We start from the raw sequence: 16,889 nt of genomic DNA on the forward strand, positions 1-16,889 counted from the left end.
ACATAATAGGATTTTCTCACTAGAAAAGACCTACATCACCAACTACATTATACTTTATGATTTTAATTTTTTCATTAGATTTATAGCATTCTGTCAATTTCTACTGTACAGCAATGTCACCCAGTCATACATATATTCTTTTTCTCACATTTTTCCTCCATCATGTTTCATCACAAGTAACTAAATATAGTTTCCTGTGATCCTTTCTTTTTTAAAAAGACAACCTTAGGCCCAGAAGGGACCAATGTACTAGTTAATTATCAATAGCTATAGAATAGCTAGTAGCAAGTCCAAAACTGGAAGCCAACTTTTCTAACAACTAATGGTGATATTTCATGTTCTTGGCAGTATTCATGATATAAAGGTGTTATTAGAACAGCAGTACAGGGAGTTCCCGGTCATGGCTCGGTGGTTAACAAACCTGACTAGTATCCACAAGGACGTGGGTTCAATCCCTGTGGGTTAAGGATACAGTGTTGCTATGGCTGTGGTGTAGGCCAGCGGCTACAGCTCCAATTCACTCCCTAGCCTGGCAATCTCCAAATGCCATGAGTGTGCCCCTAAAAAGACAAGAGGGGAAGGAAAGAAAGAAAGGAAGGAAAGAAAGAAAAGCAGTACAAAACAAAGTTTCTTGGAGTTTCCATTGTGGCTCAGCAGGTTAAGGACCCGATGTTGATGAGGACCTCTGTGAAAATGAGGGTTCAATTCCTGGCCTTGCTCAGTGGGTTAAGGATCTAACATTGCCACAAGCTGTGGTGCCTACAGCTACAGCTCCAATTAGACCCCTAGCCTGGGAATTTCCATATGCAGCGGGTGCGGCTGTAAAAAGAAAAAACAAAGTTTATTTATTCTTTTATCCCAAATTGTCCTTCAACGCTCTTTCAATTTCATTTCTTTTCTTCACTTCTGGCACACTCGTATTGTTCATTCTAATTTACTTAACCTTTACTGATCCCTACTCCTCCCTTTTTTTTTTTTTTTTTTTTTTTTCTCCTTTTGGAGTGAAACTAGGCCTGGGCATCAATCAGACATACGGGGCTAGGATGAAGATAAAGTTAAATGCTTGAGATCTCTTTACCATTAATCAACCTTAAAGGAATAAAAAATGCTTTGGGGGAGATGCTTGTAGTTGCTTGAGCAGGAACAAAAGATAGAAGAAGAAGAAAGGGATGAGGTATTCGAATGACTAGGGGAGAAGACTTGCAAGCTGATTAGACGTGGACAAATTAAGACTAAATGAAGAGGGATGGGGATCAGTGAGGAAATGTCACACTCCTCTTACAGGGGGTAAATGCCTAAGCAGGGCTCTTCAGAGAAAACCTCGCGGATTCTTTTCTAAGTATCTGAATAGGCTCTTTCTTAGAGGGTCGAGAACGCTCTCTGAGGTCTGGGGGTGCCTCTTTCCATTGTGAAGGCTCTTCTGCCTGGGAGGTCGCAGGACCCTTTCAAGGAGCAACGACAGCCCGTCTCAGCGATCTAGGGGAGGCGTTATGCCGGCGTAAGGCCCCTCCCCAGTTCGGTCTGCGAGGCCCTCCTGGCCCCGCGACAGCTGAGGCTCCCGCGCCCCCCGGCCCCCGCGGCCCGCCGCTCGCCACGAGCGTGCGTAACGTGCCCCCGCAGCGTGACGCACGCGCCGCGCCGGGGTGGCTGCGCGGGCTGCGCGGCGGGAGGAGCGCGCGCCGGGGGCGGGGTGCGGGCGGAAGTCGGCGTCTGCGGAAAGGAGAAAGGAAAGGGAGACGCGGCTGGGTGCGGCGCGGCACGGCTGGGAGACCGGCGGGAGGGCGCCGCCTCCTCCCCCGCCCTCTCCGCTGAGGATGGAAGTGACGAAAGCAGCCGAGGAGGTCACTTCCTGCTGGGGTGGATGAGGAGGAGCCGGAGACGCCGCGGAGGAGACGGGACCGAAGACGGACCGTGCCGGCGAGAGGTGAGTCCCGGCCTCGCCGCCCAGCCGCTCCCGGCCGACCTTCCGGCCTCGGCGGGGACAGCGTCCCCGCTGTCGGGGCCGCCGGGCGGTCCACGTACCAACCCGGCCGGGCCTCCCCCAGCGCGGGGGGCGGGGGAGGAGGGGGGCCCCGTGGCTGAGGGGCGACGGGGACCAAGGCAGCGTTCGTGCGGTGGCTTCGCTGAGCCTCGAGGCCACCGGGCGAAGGAGACCCGGCCGCGAGGCAGGTAGAAAGGAGATTCTGGGGGTTGCGGAAGCCGGGACCAGGAGCTGCAGCGGGGGATCCGTGGCGCCAGGCTCTGCAAGCCTCATTCTCCCTCTTTGGGGAATGGTCGCGGTCCGGGGGAGGGCGAGGGGCCTGCTGGGCTTTGCAGAGTTGAGATGAGTGACCCTACTTGGACAGAGTGTCCTCAGAGTGAATTTGCGAAAAGCATGAAGAGGCGTCTCCGGGTTCCTGCGAGGGAGGCCTTGATGGGTGAAATCGAGGAGTTGGGATGTCAGGAGAGAGCTTCCTGGGCAAGTCATTGTTTCAGCGGGGTGTGGACCCCAGAGTCGTCGTGGGTGAAGGATATTCTCGTGGCAGGATAAAGACCCGACAGAGCAATCTAGGAGTTTGCGTCCAGATCAGCTTCCTGGAGCCGTGGGGAAATTAGTGTTTTTCCTCTCTCATTGTCACAGAGATGGAAGCAGCCGGCAGAGGAAACTCCTGCCTCAGCCCTGGGGCCTTGTTATTGTGTATTTTGTGTATGTAACTGTGTGTTTGTTTATGTTTGTTTTCTCCTTCCTTTGGGGTATTTATCTCGTCCTTGTTCCCTGGTGGTTGCATAGACCGAAACTTGCTGGTCTTCTTAATATGTATGTGAGGAAAAAAATTTCAAAGGATCTAGAGGAATCCTAGGGAAGATGAAATTTCAAGATTAGGAATTTGTACCCACCCCACCCTGGGGTCACTAAGGCACCTACATTCCCGCCAGACTCCTGCTGCTGTTGGTACTGAGGGCCTGTCATTCACCCTGGGGAACTGCCTGGGTGATGGTAGATCTGCCTTCTGCCCGCATATCCCTCTGGCAGTTTTACCCTTCCCTCCTTTTTGCTAAAGGAATGACTGATACAAGGCTGCTTGCTGCTAGGAACAGGAAATTTATTAAGGAACTGTAAATCTGGATAGAATGAATTCAGATCACAGCCAGACTCCCTCCACTTGTTGAACAGAAGGTTGTCAGCAATGCCTGCGTTTTTTTTTTTTTTTCTTTCCCCTTTCTGTTCAAGGGAGAAAGTGTACATTTTTCTCTCAGGAGAAGAATCGGCAGAGTGTGTCTGTGTGTTGAGTGTTTCTTGTGTAGAGTAACTGTACATATAGTGTGTTTACTTCCTGTATCCCAGGGTGTTTTTCAAGGAGGAAGGGGTTTTCTGACTGGAAGGAGTTTTTCCTCTCCCATCTCCCGTAATTCAGTAAATCAAAGTCAGATGTTCATTCTTGAGTGGCAATCAGATGGATTTGGATTTTTTTTTTTTTTGCACTTTTCTTTAAACTGGTACATCTGGGTGAACTTAGGTTTGTGTATCTTGGCATCAGGGCCTGTCTAGTAATAGAAGACAAACTGTCTGACTTGTTTTGGCTGCCTTTTGGGACCCATTTCACCATACCCTTCCTTTTTATGTTTGAAGGGCTGGTCAAGAGAAAGAAAGCAAATATTAAAGACAGTGTGTACAATTTGTGGTTTAAAGTCAGGTGAGAGATAATTATGGCCTTTGCAGCTGATGACCTGAGGACCATCATTTGATGACTTGGGGATTAGCAGTTTGGAGGTGACACGTTTGAAGAGGGTTACATAAGGAGGGAAAGACAGGGAAAAGGAAGTTTAGGGAAAGGCTATGCCAGAAAACCTTGGGAGGATAATAAATAAATAACACCTTAAAGTAATTGATGTGGCTTGTATCTCTCAGCAGGAGGGTGAAAATGAAAGCAGGCTGTAGCATCGTGGAAAAGCCAGAAGGAGGTGGAGGTGAGCAGAAGTTAATCATCTCTGATGTACCTGGAATGTCCCTTAGTGGTTCCTTCTCTTTCCACTTGGGCTCTGTTCTCAAATGCCAGACCATACCTGACAGGCCCTTGACAGGGCGGCTACTGCTAGGACAGTTGTAGGCTTGTTTCCTATGGGTGTACATTAACATAGCCGGTCACCACACCTTTATCCCAAGCTTTAGAGCCTCTTTCCTATTAGAGACACAATTCCAGCCCAGGGGGGTAAGGTGGTATTTTCCAAACACATTATCTTTCTTGTTTGATCCCTCTAGAACTTTCATGTCCACAGAAGATAGGCATGAGGTTTAGTAAAGTCTGAAAGGGTGCGAGATTAGGACACCTGGGTGCTGCTCCCCAACTCAGATTTAATGATTGCCGCAAAGAAAGGTAACTTCTCTGCTTTCCTCTCCACTGTCGTGGTTAGTCCCAGCGGAGCAAAAGGGTGTTTGTGGCATGTTTGCACAGCACTCTAGAGCTTCTGAGCGCTGGAATGTGAAGTTGGGGGTGCTGGTATGTATGTACCCAGCTCCTGACTACCTTTATCTTGCCCTTTTCACATTAAAGGGTATCAGTTTCCTGACTGGGCCTATAAAACAGAGTCATCCCCAGGCTCCCGGCAGATCCAGCTGTGGCACTTTATCCTGGAGCTGCTGCAGAAGGAGGAGTTCCGCCATGTCATCGCCTGGCAGCAGGGAGAATACGGGGAATTCGTCATCAAGGATCCCGACGAGGTGGCCCGCCTCTGGGGCCGCAGGAAGTGCAAACCACAGATGAATTATGACAAGCTGAGCCGGGCCCTGAGGTAAGGGAAAGGATTCCCAAATCCATTGTGTTAACAGATTGGAAGGAAGGAGTCTTGAATAGTTTGGTGAATGTTAGATGAAAAGTTATCAGGTGATAAGAGATTACACTCGTGAATAATGTGTAGCTTTAAAGTGGGAGTAGAAGAGCTGTTGAGTAGCGCAGGCACAGGAGGAGAAAAGGCATATCTTTGGTTATATGTAGGAGGGAATTCCAAAGTGGCTGGCACTGGATCCTGACAGACAGCCGATTCTGCTTCTGTAGTGGGCGAGAGTGTGTGGTGAAACATGGATTGAAGCTCATTTATAATCCAAAGAAATAGTTTAGACTAAGTTTGCTCAGGTTCTCTTTTCCCCTTGTCTTTTTTTTTTTTTTTTTTTTTTTTTTTTTGCTTTTTAGGGCCGCACTCGTGGCATATGGAGGTTCCCAGGCTAGGGGTTGAATCAGAGCTGTAGCTGCCAGCCTACACCACAGCCACAGCAATGCAGGATCTGAACCGCGTCTGCAACCTACACCACAGCTCAACAGCAACGCCAGATCCTTAACCTGCTGAGCAAGGCCAGGGATCAAACCTGCAACATCATGGTTCCTAGTCAGGTTGGTTTCCACTGTGCTACTCCAGGGGCCAGAAGGACGTTTATAACCTGTGCCATTGAATAGATTCAAGGCTAAAGGTTCTCAGTACATTGAAATTCCTCTGCCTTCCTTCCTTCTTAGTGAGCCTAAATGTAAAATCTGGGCAGCAGCATCACTGAAGCCTCTTACTTCTATTTGAAAGTGAAGTAGGCCGAGCTGACTGCTGTTTTCTTCATCACGGTGTACCATTGTTTGACCTGCCACCAGAAAAGAGTTCTACATTCCTTCATCTATGCCTTGAGCTCAGGCCTGCAGACTTCCCACATCAGGTCTCCGAAAAAATTTGTCTCCCCCTGCCTGGGCAAGGCAGAAAAGAGAAACTAGCCAGTGACCTATGGTGGAACAGGAAGGAAATGGATTAAAGAATTGAAACCATAGAGAGATGAAGAAGAAAGGTGGTTGGGGCTAGGATAGGTGTTCAGGATCTCAGCGCTGTCTTTTGTAAAAGTCTATACAAGGACTAGATTTAGTTGAAAATTGAATGGGGAAGGTAAGCTCTTAAGTCTCCCAGCTCTAACCTGAAGGCAAGGCTGCAAAACAATAATAGTCATGTTTGCAAGAAATACTTAGAACAAGAGTTGTTGATTGTGGTGGTTACCTAAGTGTATCAAAAATTGTCGGTAGCTAGAACCTAAGTCCACATATATTCCTGTTCTTACAGATACTATTACAACAAGAGGATCCTTCATAAAACAAAAGGGAAAAGGTTTACTTATAAATTTAACTTCAACAAGCTGGTGATGCCCAACTACCCATTCATCAACATTCGGTCAAATGGTAAGATGCAGATTCTCTTGGTGGGGAATAAATTTGTGAGTTGAGAGAATTTTACAAAGCCAAGTCTGAGATTTGTCATGTTTATGGGGTATTTTAAAACACCAAAGCAATGTGATCTCCTGGATTCCCTCCGCGTTCTTGCTTAGGTGTCCCCATCTGTCTCATACAGGAAGTGATAGACTCTGAAGCGTCAAGATAGATTTGGGTTGTTTATCAGGTTCCTTTTTCTGCATATTATTTGTCATCTCCTAGATATTATTATTCCGTTGGCCTCTTGAGGAATGGTGTTCCATAGGTTTATGTTGATCATGAAGTTCAGGACTCACAGTTTTAACACCCTGCCCAATGGCTCTTTCATAGACAAGAACTGGTTTCTACAAACACTTCCGATTTTCTGTGAAACAGCCAGTCTCACCCTTATCAAGTGAATATCATCAAAACCACAGCATCCTTGATCACAGAAGGGAAGGTTCATATGTTTGCAGTGAAAAGCAGTGTCTTTGATCTGCACCGGCAACTCCTCAGAGACCAGGACTCTAGGGTTACTTGACCTTCTCTGCAGTGCTGCAAGGCTTCCCCTCTAGGCTCTCCATGCGACAGCTTTCCCTTACAGCTCCTCTAGCAGAGGTTTTGGGTCTGGGATACAGAAGGTAGTCTCCGATAAGGGTGTTTGTTTATTTGTTTTAAGATGCAAATCAGACCCCTGCCCAAGAAAAGAGGTTGTATTTAACTGGTTTGTGACCAGTCCATCAGTGCTCTGTCCTTGTGACACTGTGTTAAGGCAACGAAATCTGATTGTGATTCTGTAGTATTACAGCTTCTCTGGGAAAAGTTGGAAGAACGCTGAAAAATTAGAGCAGGGGTGTGGCTGAGAGAATATAATGCTGAGATCCATTGCAGATATGTAATTACTACACACAACAAGTTAGGGCAGTTTTAGCTTGATGCTGCTATCATTACAGTTCCATCTCTCCAGTAACCACTCCCTCCTGTCCCTGGGGCATGCATTTAAAAAAAAGTGGTATTGGAATGCATCTCTCTAATTACAACCTGTTTTCTTTCCTTGTGCCTGAGGGAGAGGCGTTAGGAAATCAAACCTGTTCTAACCACTGGAATCTTGTTTCCTCTATTTTTCGCTCTTGCCCCCTCCCTGTGTACCTAGAGGAATTTTGACCAGCTGGGTATACCAGGGTGTGTTGGTCTTTTTCTCCTGCCTTTGACCCATTTTTTTTCCTGTTGAAAACCTACATGTCCAGCCACTTGGACAGCCTAGAGTGGGGCATCCCTCCGCCCTTGGAAATAATATGCTTTTCCAGGGCAAGAAAATCTGGACCCTCACTCTGTGAAGACTCTGACCTGGAAACCTAACAGTAGTGGCCTAGCACCACCTATTCTCCCAGGGAAGGCAGTTGAGCCAACATTGATCCTTATCTAAACTCAAGATCCTAATCAAAAAATCATAGGGAAAGCAAAACAGTGTCCATTTCTTTTAGGCTTGCTGCTTGGTTTTTACATCCTGAATGAAGATAATCCCAGAGAACTAGAGTCATTAGGTCTTAGAGAACTTTTACCCAGATAGACCAAATGTTTCAGGTTAACTTTTATGATGGCAAAGGAATGTAACATTTTTTTGAACATCTCCTTAATGGAAGTACTTTTGCCCAGTGTTTTTGTGAGTTAACTCTTGCAGCTCTCCCAGACCAGTAAAGTACACATCTCAGAATCCTCATTTTACAAACGATAAAATTAGGCATGGCTGTAAAGTCAAAGATTGATCAGGGCGGCTTGAATACAGTTATCTGTTCAACACTTTTCTCAGGAAACAATTCCTGAGAGATTGAGCTGTTGACATCTAGCTCTTATTTAATAGACCATACATTCCTTCCTAGGGTTTGAGAGTCATTCATTTGTTCAGCAGATAATGTGTTAAGCCCTAAAGACAAAAAAAAAAAAAAAAAAAAAAAGATTCTTTCCTTGAGGGAACTTCAAATTTAGCAGGAGAGATAAGATATATGAGGTTTAATACAGTTGGGAATACAAGGTGGAATGTGATAAGCCTCTAAGAAGCAGGGCTTTGTGGATTTAGATCCTGGAGTCTAGAGAGAGCATATCTAGATGGTGGGTTAATACATTTGGGCTATTTTTGAACTGTGTGTTTTTAAAAATAGAAGCAATACATGCTGATTGTAACATAATAATACAGAAATTTATCAAGTACAAAGTGAAGGGACTGTTCTCCTTTCCCTTCCCCAGAGTCCTGCTCACAGTTAACAATTCAGGGTACAGTACTTAACATTTGGGTAGTGTTGAAAGGACTTCTACATAGAGGATCTCATTTTAAAAGCATCCTCTAAAATATATTGTCAAATGTATTTTTTAGTATTTACTCATACTTACATAAGAAACCTTGGAAAGATACAGAAGATACTAGTGAAAATGCTGACCTCTCAGGGTGTGGGGGCAGGGCAAACCAGTTCAAGGTTAGGCTTTCGCCCTCTCACTTCATGCCTTCCCCACCCCAGTAATGTTACGTTTATCTTTATCTTAGAAAACTTTAAACCTCCAGAAAAACGGGGGGGGGGGGGGGGGGAATAGAACAGCACACACCCATGTATCCTCTATCTAGATTCACTAGTCAATAGCATTGCTTTATCTCTATTTATATATACTTTTGAAATCTTTTGAGATTAAGTTGCAGATACGATGCTTCACCCCTGTGTGCTTCACCATGTATCTCCCAGGTGCAAGGACATTCTTCTCATCACAGTAACCTGACCATCTCCGGAAAGTTTAATGTTGCTCTAATACTGTTATCTAATATATGGTCCATATTTAAATGATATACACCTTTTAAACTTTTGCTTTTTAAACCATGATTGTTATCTAATAAATTATTTACTTTAACAAATACATGCAGTTTTCTATGTGCTGGTACTTACTAGTTTAAGGACTTTACAAAGATTAACTCCTGTAGTTTTCATAGCGTGAGAATTAGTCCTATTACTCTCCATTTTACAAGTAAGGAAACTGAAGCAAGGAAAAATAAGTAAGTTACCCAGAGTATACACAGCTCTTAAGTGGTAGGGCCATGGTTTGAACCTAGGCAAGGCCCTTATGTCCATTTTGCCAAAGAAGTTCCAAAACCAGTTGGTCGCTTGCACTAGATACAGGGTAGAAGGGGCTAGAACTAAAATTCAAACCCGCATTTTCCAGCCCTGCTACTCAGATTTCATAACGCTCCACAAAGGTGGTCTCCTTTCGTAACAGTGTTACTCATATTTTTTAAGCGGCAAATTTGTTTTTCAAACAAAATCTTGGATTTGCAATCTTGGCATACATATAAAAAGTAGGGCTCCTGTGGTTAGTCAGAGGTGAGGGATCCAGAATGCTCCCTCCAAATTGCCTTCCTTCACTCCCACTAATGCATTTGGAAGATGCTGTGTATTCTCTTGCCTTTTCACAGGGTTACAGTGTCCTTTAGCCTGTGTAGAGACCGAAATGTCCTCGAGTTTGGGGGAAAAAAAAGATACAGTAAATTGTTTAGGAGACAGGACCTTCTCTACCACCTCCCTTCCCCCCACATTATGCTTACTCCGTCCTTGAGGACACACAAGTGGTTTTTTGCTTTTGAAAAGATGTGTTCTTAATAGAAAATCAGGATCCAAGAGAATCAAAAAGGAATCAAATTTTAGCTACTGTAATAGGCTGGTGGAAGAGATACTTTGGGGACCTGCTTGACTCTACTCAAATTATATCCAAGGTCATCCATCTGTTTTTCCTAATGACACGATTAAATCAGTGGTTTTAGAAAATCCTGCAGAAGTTTTCTGTGGAACATCAGTTTGGAAAATACTGCTCTGGTGCAGTGTTACTCAGACACACATGCCAGGAAAGCTAGAGTCTTACACATAACCAGCCCCGTCCAGAGTCCTAGCTGAGGGTGACTGCCTCATAAAAAGAAGAGAAGAACGCAGCTAATAATCACAAGCATTTCCTACCTACATGGTATCTTGTGTACCTCTCGTTTCTTCCAGATCACCACGCTTTCACTTATTTGGATTTTTTTTCTTACTTCTCCCTTATTTCCTTCTCCTTTGGCCTTCCCTCAAAATAAAAATAGCCCTCCTGTGACACCATCAGTGGTAGAAGCCTCTGATACCTCCCAGGAACCCAAAGGGTCCCGGAGGCCCCAGACCTTTCTTATGCTCTGGTTATCAGAAGGATGGTTTTGGGGGAGTTGAGAACTCACGAGCCTCTGGAGCTGACATTTTGGCACAATGTTGGTTTCTGCTTAGAGCTTCAAATTTTAGTATGCAAACTTAGGAGAGGAATTCATAGGTAGTGGACTTTCTCCCAGCCTCCTCAGAGCTTGAAAAGCATTGGAAACAGGATGGGAATGGAGATCATTATATAGAATCTTTTAGAGAAAAGTAGATTTGGAGAGATTGAAAAATACTTAAACCTCTGCACAGTAGTGATTGTATATCAGAAATGGTATACAGTGGGAAACTACCTTAACAAACATGGCCCTTTTTTGTGATCTGTTTTTATTCTTACAAGATGGTCTTGTTTCTGTTCATGTATGTGAGATGCAGGGTTTTGGGGCTTTTCATGCAATAATGCATGATGTCATACATGTCATACAATAATGTCATACATATTTCCAGGTTTGCTGGCTGGTTGGTTCGGTTTGTTTGTTTGCTTTGTAGATGTGGCTAAAACTAGGAAAATACGAGAAAAGACCTTGCAAAGCTGAGAATTAAAGAGGGGGACACATACACGGTATTTAGACTTGCAGAGTAGGAGGGTCTCATGCCCATTCAGGTCATTCAAGTGATAGGAAGGACCTTCTGATTATTAAGCCGAATAAGTAAATGATACTTGAGAGTGTAGAAGAGGCCAGAGAAAGATGGCGACTGAATTGAGTAGAGGAAGCTGAGGAGACAGACAGCTGAGGGACTCCGTCCAGCTGGAGGCTTTGTTTCCTGTTGCTCTTCCACATCGTGTACTTCTTTAGCATGAGTTGAATTGCTGATGGCGAATGACCAGACCTCTAAAGTAGCCTTTTGTCTCTTCCACCCTCACAGGTGTGGTCCCCCAGAGTGCGCCACCAGTGCCAACAGCCTCTTCCCGGTTCCATTTCCCACCTCTGGAGACCCATTCCCCGACTAGCGATGTGCAGCCAGGCCGGTTCTCTGCCAGCTCCCTCCCTGCTTCTGGCCAGGAGCCAAGTAATGGCACCGATAGAAAGGTGGAGCTTTCGGAGCTGGAGGATGGCCCAGCCGCTGACTGGCGCCGGGGCGTGGATCTCCTGTCCTCCCGGAATGCTGTCAGTGGAGGGCTGGGCCATCCGAAGCGCAAGCCTGACATCATGCTTCCTCTGTTCACTAGGCCGGGGATATACCCCGACCCCCACAGTCCCTTCGCCGTCTCTCCGATCCCTAGCCGTGGAGGTGTCCTTAATGTCCCCATTTCACCAGCCCTCTCCCTGACTCCCACCATCTTCTCCTATAGCCCATCGCCAGGCCTGAGCCCCTTCACCAGCAGCAGTTGCTTCTCCTTCAACCCCGAGGAAATGAAACACTACCTTCATTCTCAAGCCTGTTCTGTGTTCAACTACCATCTGAGTCCACGGACATTTCCCCGCTACCCTGGGCTCATGGTTCCACCACTGCAGTGCCAAATGCATCCCGAGGAGTCAGCCCAGTTTTCTATCAAGCTGCAGCCCCCGCCCGTTGGGCGGAAGAACCGGGAGAGGGTGGAGAGCAGTGAGGAGGCAGCACCTGTCACTGTTCCCACGCTGGCTCCTGTCCCCCCGAGAATTAAGGTGGAGCCAGCCCCTGAAAAGGATCCTGAGAGTCTCCGGCAGCCGGCCCGAGAGAAGGAGGAGCCTTCCCAAGACGAGGGCACTGTGCCAAGCAGGACCACAGAAGAGGAAAAAGGCACCATCTTTGTCCGCCCAGCTGCTCCGCCCGTCTGGCCCTCTGTACCCATTAGCACCCCAGGTGAAGAGCCCCTCGAGGTGACTGAAGACAGTGAGGACAGGCCTGGCAAGGAGCCCAGTGCCCCTGAGAAGAAAGAAGATGCCGTGATGCCCCCCAAGCTTCGGTTGAAGCGACGCTGGAATGATGACCCTGGAGCCCGGGAGCTGAGCAAGAACGGCAAGTTCCTCTGGAACGGGTCAGGACCCAGGGGCTTGGCAACGGCCGCTGCTGACGCGTAGAACTGGAAGCTGGAAGCGGATTGGGAGCTGTTTATACTATAATCAAACACACACATGTATTTATGTAGCAAGATTTCAGGGCGGGGGTGGGGTGGGGAGGGAATTAGACTGGTTTGATCATTCTAGGGGCATAGACTTGTATTTTTATGTTTGGGGGATAGGATAGGGTATCTTCTGTTGTATATTAGGTGGGATGTGAACACACTTTTTTTCCTGGTGAGTAGGACACGGAACGGGTATTGAACTGAAAGGAGAAAGAGCCTCTGTTTCCTGGTGGGGCTTACACTTTCTGACAGACTCCCAGAGGGCCAAGAGACCGTCTGGTCCCAGGATAGTTCAGGTTCCGGACTTCTTGCTTTTCTATTGTATTTATGTATGGAAAGCCATTAATGAATTTATTTTGCTCTGAGCGCTATACAGAAAAGGGAAGGGGGTGTGGTTGGGAGGTTGAGCAGTGAGAGACCATTAGTACTGAGTGTTTTGCCTGACCTGTTCCTTTACATTTATTTCAGGGGAGGAATACGATAATCTGTCTTACTGGGGCAGGGGAATGTTCAGATGTTGCTCTTTTTCTTTTTCCCTTTGTGGTTGTTTGGCTTTTTTTTTTTTTTCCCCCTTCCTTATAAAATGTTTTCAGGAAACATGAAATGTACTGCCAGTTAGAATGGAGCTGGGAAGGCACAGGCCCTGAGCCTCCCCTACAAGGTCAAGACAGGAAGCCCTGCTGTGAATTTCTTGGACATCTCACCTACTTCACCTATCGAGAAGCCATGATGAGTTGTAAACTCTTGTTCAGGGAAGAAAGAAGAGGGCAGGAGGAAGTAACCCAATGCCTTTAAAAAAACAAAAACACAACAATGTTCTTGGTTGTTTTTTTGGTTTGGTTTTGTTTTTCCATCCTGGGTTTGGGGAGCCAAACCAAAGTGTGACTGAGCGAGTTCACTGAGAGACAAGACAGAGTCGACGATGTCCTTCCGTTGGGTCCGGTTCTCTTACTGTTTTCTCAAGTCAAGCCTTAACCATGAACATACTTCAACATGATACGGGTCTGTCAGCGTGACCCTGTAAAAGGGCATGGACAATGTTTCACGTAATCCAGGCGTGTTGAAAAATGCTTACGTTTTAGGCTGATATGTAATCATCCCATCTTGGTGTTCTTGGGATGGGTAGCAAAAAGGCAGGATTGAGGGAGTTGAGGGCATATGGTACCTAGAAATGCAGAAGGTAGCTGGGGGTGCAAGTGGATGTTTATTGAGACTGAAGGAGGAGGTGGACAGGAGACACAGAAGGCAGGCATGTGCCAGGAGGCCTGGCATAAGTGAAAGAGTGGGTGTCTGTCCTGTGCGATGTTGCCCTTCTTGCGGTACCCATTCCCCTCAATTGTTCTAATTCTCATGATCAGTTAACTCTCCTACATGAAACTCCAGGAAATTCCCATCCATCAACTTGAAAGGAGTGGGAAGGTATTGATCTCAAATGAAGCAAAAGGGGTCTGGGCTAGGGGCAGGGAGAAAGCAGCCACAGCCAGCTGTGCACACGCATGTGTAAGTATGTAGTGTACGGAAGTACCTAGCACGGCTGAGGTCCACCAACCAACAGGGAGAGAAAAAAATAACCCGTATCTGATGGGGGCGAGGAGTGGGCACAGGGATGCTATCTGGAAAATGGAGAAATTCCCAACTCCATCTTAACCGAGGTGAACTCTGTACTAAGAAGCATTTGAGAGTTGTCTTCATGGTGTGTGTGTGGGGGGGGTCCTTTTTAAACCAGAGTGCATGCATGAGCAAGGGGCCTGGGAAAGGTTAGGGCAGGAGAGCAAGTTATTAGGTGGCTTAAGATGACTTGAGTCCATTGTGCTATTTTTTTAGCACATGTCCTCCCCCTTGTTTGATTCAGATTCCATGAGTGACTTGTCTTTCCCTGGGAAAGGGATTAGGAGAGTGGTCCCTAACAACTCAGGCTTTGGTCAGGCTGCCTTTGGTTAGTTGTGTTTTTGTCAGTTTCTTTCTCTGTACCTTGACTTACCTCGAATCAGAAAGCAAGCCTGGGCAGCTGGAAGAGGCATCTCTGCTCGGCATCGCCCGGTCTAACCAGGGAGGCTGGCTGTCCACCGTCCCTGTCCACTAGTGGGGAGGGCCGGCAGGTGTCAGTATGAACTCAGGAATAGAAACATGAGGCCTTTAAAATAAGAGGGAGAAAAAAAATCCGTGATGCATACCTGTAACCCCCTAGAACCCAAGTGCCAGAATTAATTCCTAGATGCTGCTTCTGTTTGAACAAGTCACTGCTTTTACACTTGAAAAAACACTCAAAAGATGTTCAACTCCATGAAGAATGTTTTTGGCTTTAAGAAGTTGTTTGGTGTTTAACTGTTTCCTTTGATTGCCATTCCACCAGTAAATCATTGATTGATTTGCACTGCACACTGGGGTTGGGGTTGAGGGGAGGGTCCCACAAAGAGCCGAACTCAGGCCTGCCCAGGAAGTGAACTAGGGGATGTGGAGGTCACTGGTATTTCCTGGGGTAAAGGGGCAGGAGGTAATTGTTTCTCCCTGAGCCCACTCTTGGCAGCACTTGTCACCAGGCTGGCGCGAAGTCAGGCCTTTCCCTTCTGTGAGCATCTCGTCACTGTCCCAACAGCAGGTGGAATGGGTGCAGGGGGACAAGACCAGACCTATTTTCCGGCCCCAGCTTTTCCAACTTTTGCTGTGCCAAATGTTTAAAATTTTGCAAATATAAATCTTGAAATTTTATTACTCAAGAATCTGTTCATGCAACCTGTTAGCCTTTTTGACTATAGAGAAGAAAATAGTAGAGATCCTTTCAGGGCATCCAGCCTTGTTGAGCTGTTTTTTGTTGTGTTTGTTTTCTAAGAACAGCTAGGAGTGAAATATAAACAATTCACTAAGTCTCTTCAATCCCCAGTTTGCAAGCTGCACTGCATTAAACCCAGCTCGCTAACTAACACAGGGAATTACCGCACCCTAGTCCTCAGTGGGCCAAGAAACTTTCAGAAGCATTAAAAAAAAAAAAAAAATAGTTGAAGTATATCACTTCTCACCAAGCGGGTAGAGTCACTTGGCTGTTTGTCCCTTGTTTTTTATTTATTCCATAATTATGTTTGTGTTTCATGTTTTGTAAACAGTAGTGGAACATACTTTTAAATTTTGTTTAAAAAAATTTTTTTTAATCCAATCTTTCAAGAACTGTTCCATTCTTTTGTTTCTTTTGGGGGGTGGGGAGGGTGGTTGCCCATTAATTTGTTTTGAAATATTTAGACATTCTTTGAGTTATGAAATTGTGATGCAGGGATTTATGAGAATTCACATGTGAAAGATGACTTCACTAGCTATCCACATAAGCAGAATAAAGTGTGTATATGTACATAAAATGTAAGTAATCTTAACTCCATTGTGCAGTGCCTTTTAGATGTTCCGCTTTCTATAAAGTCTTCAAATTTTTGCATATATATATTATATATATATGATGTAATGTTATAGAAATATATGTATAATATACATATTTTTTTCCAGGGGTATCTGATAGCTCTGTATTTTGTTATGGAAGTTGAAAGAAAAAAAAAGTATTTTACCTCAGAAATTAAATAAAAAAAAATACTTTTAAGTAATGTTTGCAGAGTATCGGATTTGTTGATAACACTGAGCCCGAGTGGTTATGCCAGAGAATTTGTCTGCTGCGTGCCAGCTTGCCCACCCCCACACTTTTATTCCTATTGCACAAAGACCAACAAAGTCAGGGTAGGTTCCTGAACAGTTTTGGAGATTATCAATTTTCTTGAGTCCATGACGGCTGCTAGATAAAGAAGGGCTGGGGGACACAAGTTACTGGGGAAATTTCTACCTCCCGATTGATTTGAGGATCCATAAAGAGTACATGGCAAAGCCAGGCACAGTAGGCCACACTTTATGCATCTGTTTATATGAAATGTTCAGAATAGGCAAATCCATCGGGACAGCATAGATTAGTGGTTGCTGTAGAGAGGGACTGCCAGTGGTTCACATTTTCTTTTGGGGGTGATGAACATATTCTGGAATTAGATGGTGGGAAAATTTGTACAATTTGAATATGAAAGCTACTGAATTAAAATCACTCTGGAAGGGTGACTTTCTGGTATGTGAGTAATATCCCAATAAAGGTGATGGTGGTGATGATGTTTTGGTTTTAAGTACATGGCAAGCCAGTGCTAGGGAAACCTAGTATTTCTCGGCAGAGGACAAGAATCCAGAGGAGGAGTTCCCGTGGTGGCTCAGCAGTATTGAACCCGACTAGTATCGTTGAGGACGTGGGTTTGATCCCTGGCCTCTCTCAGTGGGTTAAGGTCCAGCATCGCTGTGAACTGTGGCATAGGTCACAGATGCGGCTCAGATCCGAAGTGGCTGTGGCTGTGGCAGCTACGGCTCTGATTCAACCCCTAGCCTGGGAACCTCCATATGCCATGGGTTTGGTCCTAAAAAGAAAATCCA

General features: G+C 45.8%; 1 protein-coding gene across 3 annotated transcripts; it reads left to right on the forward strand.

Moving 5' to 3' along the window:
- ETV3 (ETS variant 3) lies at positions 1,712-16,033 on the forward strand. 3 transcript variants are annotated; one of them, XM_021089636.1, is made up of 5 exons: positions 1,712-1,924; positions 3,890-3,948; positions 4,533-4,770; positions 6,067-6,182; positions 11,270-16,033. In XM_021089636.1, exons 2-5 carry the CDS (start codon positions 3,903-3,905, stop codon positions 12,403-12,405), a joined length of 1,536 nt encoding a protein of 511 aa, XP_020945295.1. In that variant the 5' UTR covers positions 1,712-1,924; positions 3,890-3,902; the 3' UTR covers positions 12,406-16,033. The 3 variants fall into 3 exon arrangements, with proteins under 3 accessions (XP_020945295.1, XP_020945297.1, XP_020945296.1); XM_021089638.1 differs by lacking the exon at positions 11,270-16,033 and adding an exon at positions 8,924-11,263; XM_021089637.1 differs by having other exon boundaries at positions 1,731-1,924; positions 3,893-3,948.

The sequence above is a fragment of the Sus scrofa genome, chromosome 4, assembly GCF_000003025.6.
Source record: "Sus scrofa isolate TJ Tabasco breed Duroc chromosome 4, Sscrofa11.1, whole genome shotgun sequence".
NCBI classification, from domain to species: Eukaryota; Metazoa; Chordata; class Mammalia; order Artiodactyla; family Suidae; genus Sus; species Sus scrofa.

What these genes read in the sequence shown, in the direction of transcription:
- ETV3 (XM_021089636.1), top strand. Translation starts at nt 3,903, where the DNA reads ATGAAAGCAGGCTGTAGCATCGTGGAAAAGCCAGAAGGAGGTGGAG. An exon ending in AAGCTGAGCCGGGCCCTGAG is followed by an intron (nt 4,771 to 6,066) that starts GTAAGGGAAAGG and finishes CTGTTCTTACAG; the next exon opens with ATACTATTACAACAAGAGGA. An exon ending in CATCAACATTCGGTCAAATG is followed by an intron (nt 6,183 to 11,269) that starts GTAAGATGCAGA and finishes CCACCCTCACAG; the next exon opens with GTGTGGTCCCCCAGAGTGCG.